At 45.2% G+C, this 14,934-nt stretch overlaps 1 protein-coding gene across 1 annotated transcript; it reads left to right on the forward strand.

Moving 5' to 3' along the window:
* The first annotated feature begins 4,437 nt into the window (after positions 1–4,437).
* On the forward strand, positions 4,438–14,226 carry TIGIT (T cell immunoreceptor with Ig and ITIM domains). Its single transcript, XM_074947392.1, has 4 exons — positions 4,438–4,462; positions 8,079–8,402; positions 11,982–12,091; positions 13,590–14,226. Exons 1-4 carry the CDS (start codon positions 4,438–4,440, stop codon positions 13,776–13,778), a joined length of 648 nt encoding a protein of 215 aa, XP_074803493.1. The 3' UTR covers positions 13,779–14,226.
* The last annotated feature ends 708 nt before the right edge of the window (positions 14,227–14,934 follow it).

Here is a 14,934-nt window from a genome sequence, read left to right on the forward strand (position 1 = left end):
TGATCGTATCTTCCCAGCTGATAATTCCCCCCCAGTGTGGAGGAATCCTCAGCTTGCGTGAGAGCAAGCATGGTTGGCTCTTACACTCTACCACTCCTAGGCACAGTGTGGGTCTAAGAGCAGGAGGAGAGAGGGCCAGTGCTGGTGCATTCCAGCTATTCTCAGATAGCCCCTTGCGGCCTGTTACCAGCCCTGGGCTGGGAATCAGGAAGATGTAACTGGCTCCTTGGAGGCCCTGCTCTCCCACCCTGCGTTTCACAGAAAGTGGGAACAGAAGAGAGGCCCATAGTCTCTGCATACAAATGATCAGGCCTACTGACTCAATATGGAAGACTTCACTCTGTGAGAAACCATCTCTCCCATAGATTTCATTGGTGGCCCATTTGCCAGATTCTCCATGTGGCTCTAATGGCTACTGGAAATCCAGGTGCTAGCAAGGAGACTACATGGCTGTTCCTAAGGATGGCCCACCAACAGCCAGCACTCCAAGCCCCGCACTGTCCTCTAAGCTGAGTCTAGCTCCTGAAAACCAAGTAAGCCAGCCAAACTGCTCCACACTTGATGGCTGCAGAAGCAAGTGCACGAAGCTCAGCAGCACAATGACGAAATGTAAAGACGAGTCTGGACGTGTATCTAGGGTTCATTGGAATGTGGTAGGAACATTTCTGATGTCAGCAGCACATGCTTGTGCTGTCCTCTGAAGTGCAAAGAACATTCTGCTTCTACAGAAGGACCAACACACATGCTGCGAGAATATAAGTGTAGAGGGTTGTGGTTATGATACTAAATCTGAGATGATCTTTCCAGTGTAACCTCTAATTTTCAATTACGTGTAACTTCCCCACCCACCCACGTCAAATGACCTTTTGGGCTAAAATTTCTCTCACACAGTCTCAATTCACAGGGGAACCTTTGTGTGGAGAAGTTTCATATGTTAGTTCATCTCTCTTTTTTTGAGTTTTCCAAATGTGTGGAGGGGGATGGAGCAGGCGTTGTGGAAGTCAGGAACGTATCTAATGATGTAGTTATCAAATGAAGGTTTTTCCTTACTGGGAAAGAATTGTTTTTGGCTAGAAATTTAACCAGAAGTCTCTGCCTCTAAGAACAGCCAGGCTGCCTATCTGCTGAACTAAGGGAGAAGCTGGTTTTCCCTGTCAGCCATAGCTCTATGTGAGGCCTGTAAGCAAAAATGTGATGTCTGACCAACTCCTTTTCCTTGGGAGGGGGATCAGTGCTTGGTACATTCCAGGTTCTTTGCTTTGCTGTGTGTCCATTCTGGGCCTCTCCAGCCACCTGGCAGCACTTGGGGAGGGAGACCACAGCCTCCACTGTGCTTCTGACCTTTTGTGGCCTACTTGTTACCCACTCCTGCTGCTGCTGCTGTTTCCAGGGTCAGGGTAAGTTTCTCTCTCAAAGCTGCCAGCCAATAAATGTCTCAACTAATAGCCCCATTCAGGCAATTTTAAATAAAAAGAGGTTTTATTGGCAACTGTACAGAAATGGAGCATGGTGGGTAGGGAGCTAGATTATTTGCTTCCTTTGTGCTGTTGTGGTGTAAGGTTGTGGTAATACAGTGATGAATCAGGTCAAGGGTTGCCAACTGTCTAATCATACAAACCCAAACCCCCTTGCCCCGAGGCCCTGCCCTTGCCCTGCCCCTTCTCCGACACCCTGCCCCCACTTACTCCATCCCCCCTCCCTCCTTTGCTTGATCTCCCGCACCCGCACTCACTTTCACTGGGCTGGGGCAGGGGGTTGGAGGGTGGGGTCGAGGGGTTCAGAGTGTGGGAGGGGGCTCTGGGCTGAGCCTGGGGCAGAGGTTTGGGGTGCAGGAGGGTTTGCGGGCTCTGAGAGGGAGTTTGAGTGTGGGAGGAGACTCGGGTGTGGGAGGGGGCTCAGGGCTGGGGTAGGGAGTTAGGGTACAGGAGGGGATGCAGGCTTTGGGAAGGAGTTTGGGTTCAGGAGGAGGCTCAGGGTTGGGGCAGGGGCTTGGGGTGCAGGCTCTGGCCAGGCGGTACTGCCGGACTTTTAGCAGCCTAAAATCTCCCAGATTGGTTTAAGTAGCCCCCGGGAGATCGAGCCCAATTCCGGAAGACTCCTGGCCAATCTGGGAGGGTGGCAACCCTAATCAGGTCCTAAATCTCAGGGCATTGAAACTGGTGTGATGTCCATGTCAAGGTGAGTCAGGTGTAAAGAGGTGTCAGTTACACCAATTTAAAGAAGATGTAATTACACCAACTTAAATCCCCTCTAATTCTTAGTTCACCTCTGAATTCAGCTTGTTAAGCATGCTTTTATGAGCATGAAGCTGGAGATGAGAAATGGTCCTCCCCCAGCAGTGAAGACTCTCACCTTCCTTTTTTTTTTCAGTCTGTGAATACAGAAAGCGGCAAAGTGAGAGAAGAGTGGGAAAATCTGCTGTTAAGGCCTGTGGCCAGAAAGCTTTCAGGACAGAACAAATCAGTCCTGCCTCTGTCCTCTAACCCTGAGAAGTGCTGGAGATGGGGAAGATCTAGAACTACCTGAGACACTATGGGATCTCACTTGTACACACTCTCTCTCTGAAGCAGTAAAAATTAACTGGCAAAGGCATGAGGTTGCTTGAATGGCAAAAGCAATCTGGACAAGCAGCCTGCATGGCCATGTCATTCAGCCATTCTGTACTAGAGTAGAGTACAGCTGAATGACATAGAATCATAAACTATCAGGGTTGGAAGGGACCTCAGGTCATCTAGTCCAACCCCCTGCTCAAAGCAGGACCAAGCCCCAAGACATGGGCATGCAGACAGCAGACTACAGTTGAAACTCCTTGGCTGTTTTGTTGGCAGCTAGAGTTGGAATATGCTGCTGATAAACTTCAGAGAATGATGATCTATCAGACTCACAAATCTTTTTTCTATCAAGACTTCCTGCAGCAAGAAAATTGGGTCTGCTGATTATTTTATTTCTTAAAAAGTGGCCTGCCCTCCCCCCCCCCCCCCCCCCCGTTGCATGGTGTTGAGGTGGAGTTGTCTTCCTCATTGCCACTGCTAAATTTGGCACTAAAATAGATCCCAAATAAAACTAACCAGGCACAGGTCAGCCACACGCTCTTTACAGTTATTTTAGAAAGAGACATGGCTGCTGCTATTCCATAGTCTGTTTGTGTGTTTTATGGTGAGCTCTTTAAGGTGGACTGTTAGTCTTCTATGCTCGGGGTTCTCAATCTTTTTCTTCCGGAGGCCCCCACAACATGCTAGAAAAACTCCACGGCCCACCTGTGCCACAACCACCGTTTTTCTGCATATAAAAGCCAGGGCTGACGTTAGGGGGGAGCAAGCAGGGCAGTTGCCCAGGGCCCCATGCCACAGGGCCCCCCACAAAGCTACACTGCTCAGGCTTCAGCTTCAGTCCCAGGTGGCAGGGCTCAAGGCCCCGGGCTTCAGCCCCATGTGGTGGGGCTTCGGCTTTCTGCCCTGAGCCCCAGTGAGTATAACGCTGGCCCTGCCTGGCGGCCCCCCTGAAACCTGGTCATGGCCCCTTAGGGGGCCCTGGATCCCTGACTGAGCACCCCTGTTCTTTGCAAAGCCCTGACTGTACGGATAGCAAGGGTTGCTATTGCTTGTAGGAGCAAGGATAGCCTGACAGCGTGTGTGGCCTCCGGCAGAGAAGGTGTCAGGTGGCTGCCTCAAAACACCAAGCCCCCATTCCCACTGTGCTATTTACAGGGGGGACATTGGATTGAGAGTTGCCTCCCCCTTCAGCCCAGTTGCAGCAGAGAAGAGGAAGAGGCTACATCTTCCTGAGTCTATGGAAGATCTTCCTGAAGGGCAGGGCAGTGACCTGCTGGCTTCAGTTTAAGACCAGCCTTTTGTGTGATAGGAATAACCGGAGCAAGGCAATAGCAACACCAGTTATCCGTGTTAGCACTCAGTGCCTGAAGGAGCTCACTGATTCCTTGTAAGGTGGAAACTTTTTGCTTGGTAGGTTAAGTTCCTGGTGACATGGAACTTCATGGTGATCTTTCAAAAGTAATTATCCAATCAAGGGAATGAGGAAGGGGCTGTTGCTCAAATCAGTTATCACAGGATTCCCGTAAGCCGCTTCTCAGAGTTTGTGGTCAGGAAGCCTAAATAAGGGCACCTTGGTTAATGAGTAAAGCGGTGTTTGAGTCACCTGCAGTGACAAGTAACCACTGCCTGTTGTTGCTGTAAAGCGTTCTCTGTGTTGTCTTTTCTGAAACATGCTCTCCACGGCTCTGTGGTTTGTGTTGCGTCAAGAAGGAGTTCGCTCCCCCCACCTGCCCCAAAGCACTTTCCCTTCGCCCCCAACTCGAACTGCGGTGTTTTCACAGCTGCAGTTCGGCAGCCCTGCCAGTCTCCAGAGCAAGCAGTGGTTTTTTTTGTGACTCTCTGGTAGCATGGGTTATCCTCTCCTTGTGGGCAGCTGCTGTGGCATATGGCTCCTCTCCTACATGTTTCAGGTATAGTTCTAGGAGTTTGCTGTCTTATTATGATTTCTTATAAGTTACTGCAGAGACTTGTGAGTCAGGGATCCTGGGTTCTATTCCTAATTCTACCATTCATTTGCGGGGTGACATTGGGCAAGTGAGTTTTGACCTCTCTCTGCTTTATTGGTTGCTGGTGGCATCTGAAATTGAGTAAGGAAGACAGAGTTAATCAGGAATAGCTATTCTGAAATAACTCCCATGTAGACAAACCCTGATTCACTTAGGTGCTTTGGAAAATTTGGCCCACACTCCATAGATCTGAGTTATCTGTAGTTTTGTTGGCAGACTTATCATTTTCTTGGGTTTGGGTCCCTCTTCTTTTTTCCATCAGCTGCTTTCTTTTTAGTCTTGCTCATTATAGGAATCACAGTAAAACTGTACAGCTACCTTGCTAGCTCTGTCCCAGCCATCTGGTAATATAATTAATGCTAATCGACGTGGGCTTATGGAAAATAGATCTTGTCAATATGAACTTGATATCTTTTTCTGATGAGATTACAGATTTTGTTGATAAAGCTAATAGTGCTGATGTAATATGCCTAGACTGCTATAAGGCATTTGACTTGATGTTGCACGACACTTTGATTAAAAAACTAGAATGATACAAAATCAACATGGTATACACTAAATGGATTCGAAACTGGGTAACTGAGAGACCTTAAAATGTAATTTTAGAAGGTGTGTTGTGGGTTTTTTTGTTTTGTTTTGTTTAGTGGGGTCCTGCTGGTATAGGTTTTTGGCCATCTGCTATTTAACATTTTTATCAAAGATCTGAAGTAAACATAATCATTACTGGTAAAGTTTGCAGATGACAGGGATTGGGGGAATTGTATTTAATGAAGAAGACAGGTCATTGATACAGAGTAATCTAGATTGTTTGGTAAACTGAACGCAAGCAAACAATATGCATTTTAGTACAGCTGAATGCAGGCTATACTTAACTTTTCTATTGTTGTTATTAATAGCACCTTTCATCCAAAGATCTTAGAGCTGAATGAAAATTTTCTTACAAAACTTTTTTTTTTTTTTTTTGGCCAAAAAAATGCACATTTGGGCTGACCAATACAATGCATGAATTCAGGTCAATTTTGGACAATTGTGTTGGTTTAAAAAAAATCAGAAATGTTGAAATGGTTCATTTTGGCATTTCCAAAACAAAATATCTTTCCAAAGTAAAAAGTCAAAATGTTTTTATTTTGGATTTTTTGGAACACTTTTGTTTTGGGTTGACCCAAAAAGAATTTTTGTTTTTTCAGACCTGAAAATTCAGTTATTTGGACATCCCTAGTGTCAAAGCACTTTATACATTGACGATTTAAACCGTGCAGTAACTCAGTTAGAGATGTATTACTATCCTTGGTTTACAGATGGAGAAACTGTGGCACGAGGCAGTTAGGTGACTTACCTGAAGCCACACAGGGAGTCAGTAGTAGAGCCAGGAACAGAGTCCGGGAGCCATTACTCGGTTCTTTTGCTCTGGCCACAATGCCTGCACCAATCCAAATGAATGAGTGACTGCACAACTGGATTTTGCATCTGTTTCCAGGTTTTAAGTCCAGTGAAATTGTGAGGACAGGAAGGGATATTGGGCGGGAGAGTTAGTTCTGGGAACATAAACTAGTGGTATCAATCAACTTTTTATTTATTTATTTTTTTTAAAATCAAACACACTTGTACACTCAAGAGACTTTCATCCCATAGAAGTTGCCCTAGCAGATCAAACTATGGGTCATCTACATCAGTATCATTTCACCAGCACGATTCTGTACATAGTGCTTCAAAGATAAGAGTAAACTGCCCACAGTTCCTCCCCCCCCCAAAAAAAAAACCCCAAACAGTCAATCAAATAAATAAACAAACACCCAATTCTCCAAAAAACTGTTGTTGATATCTTTCCAAACCTTCTGAAACCAAATAATATTTCAAATTTGTCTTTTCCCAAATTCCAGGCCAAAGGAGGTTTGATAATTTAAATGTGTTTGAGATAAGTACCTGGACATTTGAGTGCTAAACTGAAGCTTTTGGGATGTTTGCTTATGGCAGTTGCATACAGCTATATAAGTGTCTCTCTCAGTCTTCCCTGACCTGGAGAAAATCCTTCCTCAGCAATTTGGTCTTCTACTACCACTCAATCCTGGACTTCCATACCTTGCTCCACCAACAGATCTGAGCCCTCCCTTTCTGGGACCATCTTCTCTTAGGATAAGAGAAGAATGTGATGTTGCACTCCATATGTTTTATGGAAATATGCTTATGAGTGTAAATATGATGTAACTGGAATATGCTTTATGCAAATGGTCTCTTGTAAGGTATCATAACAAAGGTTATAAACTACTGAACATATTCCTCCTATTTGTATGCATGTATCATTCTTGTATCTGAAACTAGAAATATGAAGTATAACTCTGAGGTCCTATTGTAATTATGCAAAGTGTGGGCCATTAATGGTGGTTTAAAATCTTGATGGCTCCTATTGACTAGGACAATTGGTTGTAAATGGTTTATTTACCTGCAAAACTTCCTGTGTACCTGTGGGCCAACCCAGAAAGAATGGAGACTAGGGGTCTTACACTGACATATGACCATGTCACATGATACTGGAATCCATCTTAATCCTTGTACTTTGCCATTGATGAGGCGGGGGTGAGGACAAGCACAGACAAAAGATTCCTGCCTTGTGCCAAAGCTATAAAAGGGGATGGAGCAGGACAAAAGGGGCTGCCAGTCATGAGAAGACCCCTGCTTACCACCTGAGATGTCTGCTGGAACTAACAAGGACTGTACCAGGGGAAAGGATTGAGCCCAGACTAGGAAGGAATCTAGTCTGTGAAAGAAGCTTATTGGAACATCTTGAGGGTGAGATATTACATGTAATCAGTTTCTTAATGTATTAGGCTTAGATTTGCGTGTTTTTGCTTTATTTTGCTTGGTGACTTACTTTGTTCTCGCTGTTATTACTTGAAACCACTTAAATCCTACTTTTTACACTTAATAAAATCACTTTTGTTTATTAATAAACACAGAGCAAGTGATTCATACCTGGGGAAAGCAAACAGCTGTGCATATCTCTCTATCACTGATATAGAGGGCGAACAGTTTTTTGAATTTACCCTGTATAAGCTTTATACAGAGTAAAATGGATTTATTTGGGGTTTGGATCCCATTGGGAGCTGTGTGTCTGGGTGCTGGAGACAGGTAACCTGCTGAACTGTTTTTAGTTAAAGTCTGCAGCTTTGAGGGCATGGCCCAGACCCTGGGTCTGTGTTGCAGCAGGCTAGTGTGTCTGGCTCAACAAGGCAGGGTTCTGGAGTCCCAAGATGGCAGGGAAAACGGGCTCAGAGGTAATTTCAGCACATCAGGTGACATTCCCAAGAGGATCTCTGTGACCGAACCCATCACAAAGAATTCCCTTTCTTCTCAGATATACCAGTAGTTCTTTCCTGTTTGGTTTTTGCTTGTTTTATCTGATTTCAGTGACTGCAGTGGAGTGGGAATTTAGGTAATCAAACAAACTTTCTCTCTCACAAGCTGCGTGGGAGCCCTACACTGCATCACTCTCATGACTGCACTTTGGTTTGCTGTCTTCCAGGGGACACAACTGAAAAAATTCTAACAGCTGGGAACGTTTCTGCAGTTGAAAACAGCAACATCACCCTGCGGTGTTCTCTTTCTTTGACCAATGCCATTGTGTCGCAGGTGAACTGGAACAGGTGTAACAGGGTCACGCTTGCAGTTTATCTAAACAAAGATAAAGGCATAGTCCAGCCGGTGTTCACTGAGAAGGTATCACTGGCAGCAGAGTACGGGATAACAATCCACTTATTAGGAGTCAATGACACTGGAGATTACTGTTGTGAATTTCACACCTTCCCTTATGGGATATACGAAGGGAGAATGTTCCTGGAACTGGCAGGTGAGCCAACAAAACTACAGATAACTCAGATATATTGGGTGTGGGTAAAATTTTCCAAAGCACCTAAGTGACTCAAGGTTTGTCTACATGGGTGTTATTTCAGAATAGCTATTCCTGATTAACTCCATGTTAATCAAAGGGAACAAGGCACTTTTTGGAAGCGGATTAAGCTAATTCATAATAAAATACTCTCCTTCCAGAATAAGGGCTTGTCTACACTGGCAACATTAAAGCGCAGCCGTGGCCACGCTTTAACGTGGCTTGTGTAGTTGCGGCACAGCACTGGGAGAGAGCTGTCCTGGTGCTCTAAAATACCCACCTCAACAAGGGGCGTAGCTCCCAGTGCTGGGAGCACGTCTCTCAGCGCTGGTGCACTATCTACACTGGCACTTGGCAGTGCCGAAACTTGCAGCACTCGGGGGTGTGTTTTCACACCCCTGAGCGAGAAAGGTGCAGTGCTGTAAAGTGCCAGTGTAGACAAACCCTAATAGTAGCCACACATGGAGTTAATCAGGAATAGTGAAACTGCTTTAAATTCACACCCTATCTTATTCTGGATTAATTTTTGTGTGTAGACAAGCCTGTAGGAGAAGAGCTGCATGAATAACTGATTTTTTCAGTTTGTGGGCTGTACTGAAAAACCAAAAAAAAAAATTAAAAAATAGAAAAAGTTGATGAACCAAAAAGTCGAAAATGAATTCATTTTAGGTTGAATGAAACTTTTTGTTTGACTGAAAGTGATTGTGAGGTTTGTTAACGTTTAAAAAAATAAAATTGAAGTAAATTTTGAAACAAAAAAATGCTTCGAATAAAATATTGAAACATTTTGTCTTGACAGTTCAAAATGAATTTTTTTGATTGATACAATTTTTTAATATGACATCTTGAAATGTTTCAGTTGACTCAAATCTACTTTTTTTGGTGAAAAAAGTTCTACCTGAAAAATGTCACCCTTTTCTATTTAGGAGCCTAGGAGTGGTGTTTTAGGCACTTTTGAAAATTTACCCCTTTAGGAACCTTTAGCAAGTTTATTTTGCAATTGAAGAATTAGCACCATCCAAAATACCCTCTTCCTTTCCCTAGAGTAGATTCATTTTATGGGTGATATGGCCAAAATTATTATTTTTAACATTTATCTTTTGCCTCTGTTACTAGTAAATTATATTGTTAAAGCTGAAAGGTTTTAAGATCTAATTTACTTTTCATCAATTCTGTCGTTTTGGTACTGTTTGTTTACATTTTGCTCTTCTCGCTTAGCTTGGACAATAAAGCTAGATTGGCCAATGTCATTTTCTGTTTATGGTCAATTTCACTTGCCATTTCTCCTTTCACTAGCCCAGTGCTCTGCCGGATCTATTTACTTGAATTACAAAAGTAAGGATGGTCTAGTGGTTGGTAGAGATGACTACATTTAGAGCGACAGAGAGAGGAAGTGATCTGCCCCTGATTTGGTTTGGGGATTTGGCTCTAATAATACTTAACATGCAGGGAGTTTGAAGGCTAATTAGGGCCAAATTCTGACCTTAATACAAGGGTATAATTCTCATTGTAGGGGCCTGGTGCTGCTGAGGGGAGAGAGGAAAGCATACAGCAGCTGGTGGGGGTGTTACCTGGGGTTTTCAGAACCCCCAGCAGGGGCAACATAACTATTTCACTCTCGGTGGGCCAGGAATAAATCATAGGAACACAACAATTCTGTCTGATAAAGGATTAAATGCAAGTGAGCGTGCTCTTGTCCAACACTGCAGTGTATTAGATTTAAGCACACGCAGACAAGAGCAATAGGTTGAGAACATCCCAGATATTTATCTACTGTCTGAAACAGTATTGATTGCTTAACAGCAGGTTCACAGTGGCCAGCTGCTCACCTGCCGGGGAGAAAGGGTGTCAGGGAAAACGTCTCTCAAGATGGCTTCAGAGGACGGCTCCAAAGCACATTATATTAGCTGATCTTTTATAACTAAGGTCTGCAAAACACAGGTCACGATGACCCCTATTGGAGGCGTCATTTGGGGGGAGGGTTAGCTCAGTGGTTTGAGCACTGGCCTGCTAAACCCAGGGTTGTGAACTCGATCCTTGAGGGGGCCATTTAGGGATCTGGGGCAAAATTTGGGGATTGGTCCTGCTTTGAGCAGGGGGTTGGACTAGATGACCTTCTGAGGTCCCTTCCAACCCTGATATTCTATGATCACTTTTCTAATTTTCAATACACTTTTAATATCAGAGGCATCTAGATTCAAGGTTTTCCAGCCACCAAGGTCTTCAGTCTCAGTTGACTTGTCTGTCCCGTCCTCTCATTTGATTAGCAGAAACTGTAGCTAGTTTTGACTTTGCTTCTGAAAGCCTGTCTCCAAACTAACCCTTAACTGTGTGGTGGGTCTGTTTTATTAATTCAGGATGGTTGAATGCACATAATATGGTTGCAATTAGCTTGATCATTCTGAGATATACACACCCCTCAAATCCAGGGCAACAGGGACCAGAGGGTGAGGCACTTGTTGAGACCAAGGAATACCACTTACAATTCCTTAGAGCTAGAAGTCCGAATTCCGGGGCGGTAACTGCCAGAATCACTCTTCTTTTCTTTTTAGCAGATTGGTACCATGTTTGCCTCCTTTTCCCATCCTGCTCTCCCCACCCAGTTCTTTGGTATCCAGTTCTCCAGGGCTTTCCAAAAACAATTGTCACTTGGTGGTAATAATCTAATGATCAACTACCACCAACAATGATGTTGGCCTTGCAGGTTCTGTATCTTGGGATACAGTTATTCATTACCTTGTCAATAGGAAGACCCCCTCAGGTTATTAAAATATCAGTTTATGTCAGGCAACCTACCGAAGTGAGATTTGAAAAAAGAATTGTTTTGGTGACAGTTGGACAGGTTGTTTTTGTGTTTTACTGAAGGTTGGCGTTATAGTCCAGGTTTATTTCAGGTAGTTCACTACAGGCTGATTCTGCAGTGGAATGAGTGCTTCTCCTAGGAGTTGCTGAGCACAGTCAGCGTAGGATGGGGCTCCCCATTGAAGTGTTGGTGTACATGTGTGCCCGTGATCTCTACTGGAGTAAGGAAGGCTTGTTGGTACAGTTGTCAGCAGTTCCTCTTCTCCTGGAGATGCTTTGCTTACTCAGAAACGGAAACTGACTTGGGCTGCAGGATTCAATGTCCTGAGCTGGATACAGCATATCTTTGAGTTATATTATGCATGAAATAATTAAACAGGGTGGTCTCCATGGGGCATTTATAGTCACCAGGTTACCCCCCAGCATTGTTTAAGATGAAACCAGTTGGAGGAAGATCCAGACTGTCCTGAGGAAGAAGGAGGTAGAGTGCCCTCCTATCAGGGTTTCTTTGTCAAGCATGGACATGTGGGGCCTGATTCTGATTTCATTAAAACAACCGTAATTACGGAGTAACTCTCATGAAGTCAATGGTGTTACACAGGTGTAAAAAAAGTGTGAGATTAGCATCAGGCCTGAGGATCACGGCTGTAGCTTTGTACCCACTTCTGCATGCCTTTGGTGAGTGTGACCAAGGGTGTTTTTAATGCCAAACTCACATTTCTCTTCACTTAATTTCAGGAGCATCAGAGGAGATGACCCTTTGGAAAAACCTTCCATACATAATAATCAGCCTGATACTGGGAGTTCTGCTCCTCATGTGTTTCATAGTCTGGATCCTTAGGAGAAAGGTAACCGGAAGATAGTCCCAATAAGGTCACCAGATCCCCCTTCCATTCATCCCATTACTTTTCTTAGCTATTGAATCTTTAATTACATTGATTGGATTAAACATAAAGATGCAGAGTAACTTTGATGCAGACTTTGATGCAACTTTGTCTAAGTGGACAGATCTCTGCTGTCCCCAACTCCAGCATTCACTTAGAGTTACTCATTGTGCTTCCTAGCGTATTCACCTTATAGGCTATCAGAGTTGGAAGGGACCTCAGGAGATCATCTAGTCCAACCCCCTGCTCAAAGCAGGCACAATCCCCAATTTTTTTTTTGCCCCAGATCCCTAAATGGCCCCCTCAAGGATTGAACTCACAACCCTGGGTTTAGCAGGCCAATGCTCAAACCACTGAGCTATCCCTTCCCCCTTAAACTGGCTCTGCAGCCCACAGCCCCAAGAACTCACTTGTTTTGGCTGAATTTTGAGCATCTGCTGAAAAATACCCAGCATGGTCAAGAAATCATCCCAGACCCTGAGCTCTAGTAAGTCAGCACTCAGCTCAGAGTGAGGGCTTTGCTATGGCCCATAATTCCCTCCCCACTCCCCAGTAAGTGTAAGGGCTCTGCTGACGACCCTAATTCACCTGGGCTGAGTGTGAGGGAATTGCTCATATCACCCATCCCCTGACTATGATGGAATATCTGGGGTCCCTCCTCATTCCCCTAGCTGAGGGTGAAGGCACAGTTCATGTTTCCCCATCCGGGCTGAATGCATCTCAGCATCCCCTCTTAGATGAGTGTGAGAGACCTTTTCAGAGTCAGCAGAGAATGGGGTGTATATTTGGGCCCCCTTTCTTTCAGACTCCTTGCTGAGAGCATATTTCAGGTTCCCCTGAAGTGTGACGGTCTGTCTCAGTAATTACCCCTCTTTCCTTTCACTAGCTACTATGTGGGCACCTCTCAACTCCTGCAGGAATGGTCTGAGTGTGAGGGTCCATTTCAGGCCCCCTGCCCATCCCACTGGCTAAGATTGGGGTCCCCCGCTAGGTATGAGGGCCTGTCAGATGGGGGACCCAATCTGTCAAGCTGTCAAATATGCTGGCATATCTCATGGGCCCGTACCTGCTTCACTGGACAAGGGGGCTGGTGGATGCTGGGAGGCGTTTTATTCCATACCGGCTGAGGGCTGGATTCATGGAGGACCCTACTCCACACCAGTCAAAGGTGAGGTTGCTTCTCAGGGGGTCTCCACCAGTGTAAGGGCACATCTCAGGCCCCCTTCATACCCAACCTTCTCAACCCCTCCATAACACACCCTCCTCTTTCTCTCTTAGGAAAGAGGTGGAAGGATGGTGGAAACCTGAGCAGCTGTTTAAATACAAGGATGAGCCTGATCTCAACCTGTAAACAGGAATCCTGCCCAGATTCTGGGAAAGTTTGGATCTGAACAATGGCCCTTGGGGCCATTTCTGGTTTAAAATGATTGGAGGAAAAAAACCGTGTGGCTTTGTTTTGTAGAAACAAACTCGGAAGATCCACGTGCCGTCCCATGTCCTGCAGAAGGCGCCCTCCAGCAGCAGTGGGCAGGACTGCAGCTCACCAAACCCTGCCACAGGCAGCTCAGCAGAGGCCAGGGTGGCACCTGTCAGCAGCGTGGAAGGTCAGGAGGAGTCTGATGATGATCACGACTATTTCAACGTCCTGTGATACAAAAGCCACAGCAGCAGGAGCACTGTGGTACAAATGGGGTAGCTGCGTGGGGAGGAGGGAGTTTTGGCTGTGGGGAAGCTTAGCATTCCTGCATCAGTTCTTTAGTTGAAACCTTTCTGCTTCCTCCTATTAAGTCCCATAAAACGGTCTGGAGGTTGGCTGGTCAAGAGAAAGGGTATGTGTGGTGGTGGTGGTGGAAGGGAGAAGTACAGAGCACTGTTGTACAGGCACAGGGTGTTTGCACTGGATAAATCAAGAGATTGGGAAGGCCTTTACCTTCTAGGGTTTTGTTCAAAATCCCATCCAGGCTAGTAGCGACAAGAAGTTGCTATTAGCTGAAGGGCTGCATGGAGGTCTCACGCCAGTTTTCTAGGGGTACCAGTGACCACATCACAACTGGGGGAAGAAAACTGGTTCAGTAGAGAAGCAAGGTAATGACTGAGTCATGGATATTGACTTCTCCTCTCATCTCTGGAGATGGTCTCTCAAGAGCAGGGCTGAAGAACACTAACTGGGGGGCTTTGTGTGGGAATGGTGCCAACCCACCTGCTGCTGCTTGGACTATACCTGATCTGATGGATAGAGGACTTCAGTCTCCAAAGCTGTCAGTGCAGCACCATTCACTAGCAACAGAATTTAGGCATGAAAATGGCTGTGGGGCAGTCAGTTGCCACTCACTTTGCATATGGGACCTGCTGGATAATGGGAAGCAGCCTTTTGATCCCACAGGACCCTGCTGGTTAATGACATGCCTTGGGGTTGCAATCCTCAGGCTGAGACCCACTGGAATATGTCCCTGGATTGTCAATATGGCCTCGGGGTGCAGATTTGGTGAGTTTACCTTGTTTTGAGAAGAGCGCCTCCTGGCTGTAGAATGAGAAAAAAAATTTCTAGATTCCCATTAAAATGCTCTTTCAACCCCTGCTATGGAAATGATTATCCAATGTATTTCTATGGCCCTCATCTTTTAGCAATGATGTTGCTTTGCCAGGACCGTGGGGATAATTCTCATGCATCCCATTGGAGGAGGATCTCATTTCCAGGCTTATGACAAATGGAAGATATCTTGTCTTGAAGTTTTAATCTTTTAGGGCAAAACCAAAAGCCCCGAGGAAGGAGGTGTGTGTGTGTGTGTCCTAACTTTCACAAGAAG

The sequence above is a fragment of the Natator depressus genome, chromosome 1 (assembly GCF_965152275.1).
Source record: "Natator depressus isolate rNatDep1 chromosome 1, rNatDep2.hap1, whole genome shotgun sequence".
In the NCBI taxonomy this organism is placed as follows: Eukaryota; Metazoa; Chordata; order Testudines; family Cheloniidae; genus Natator; species Natator depressus.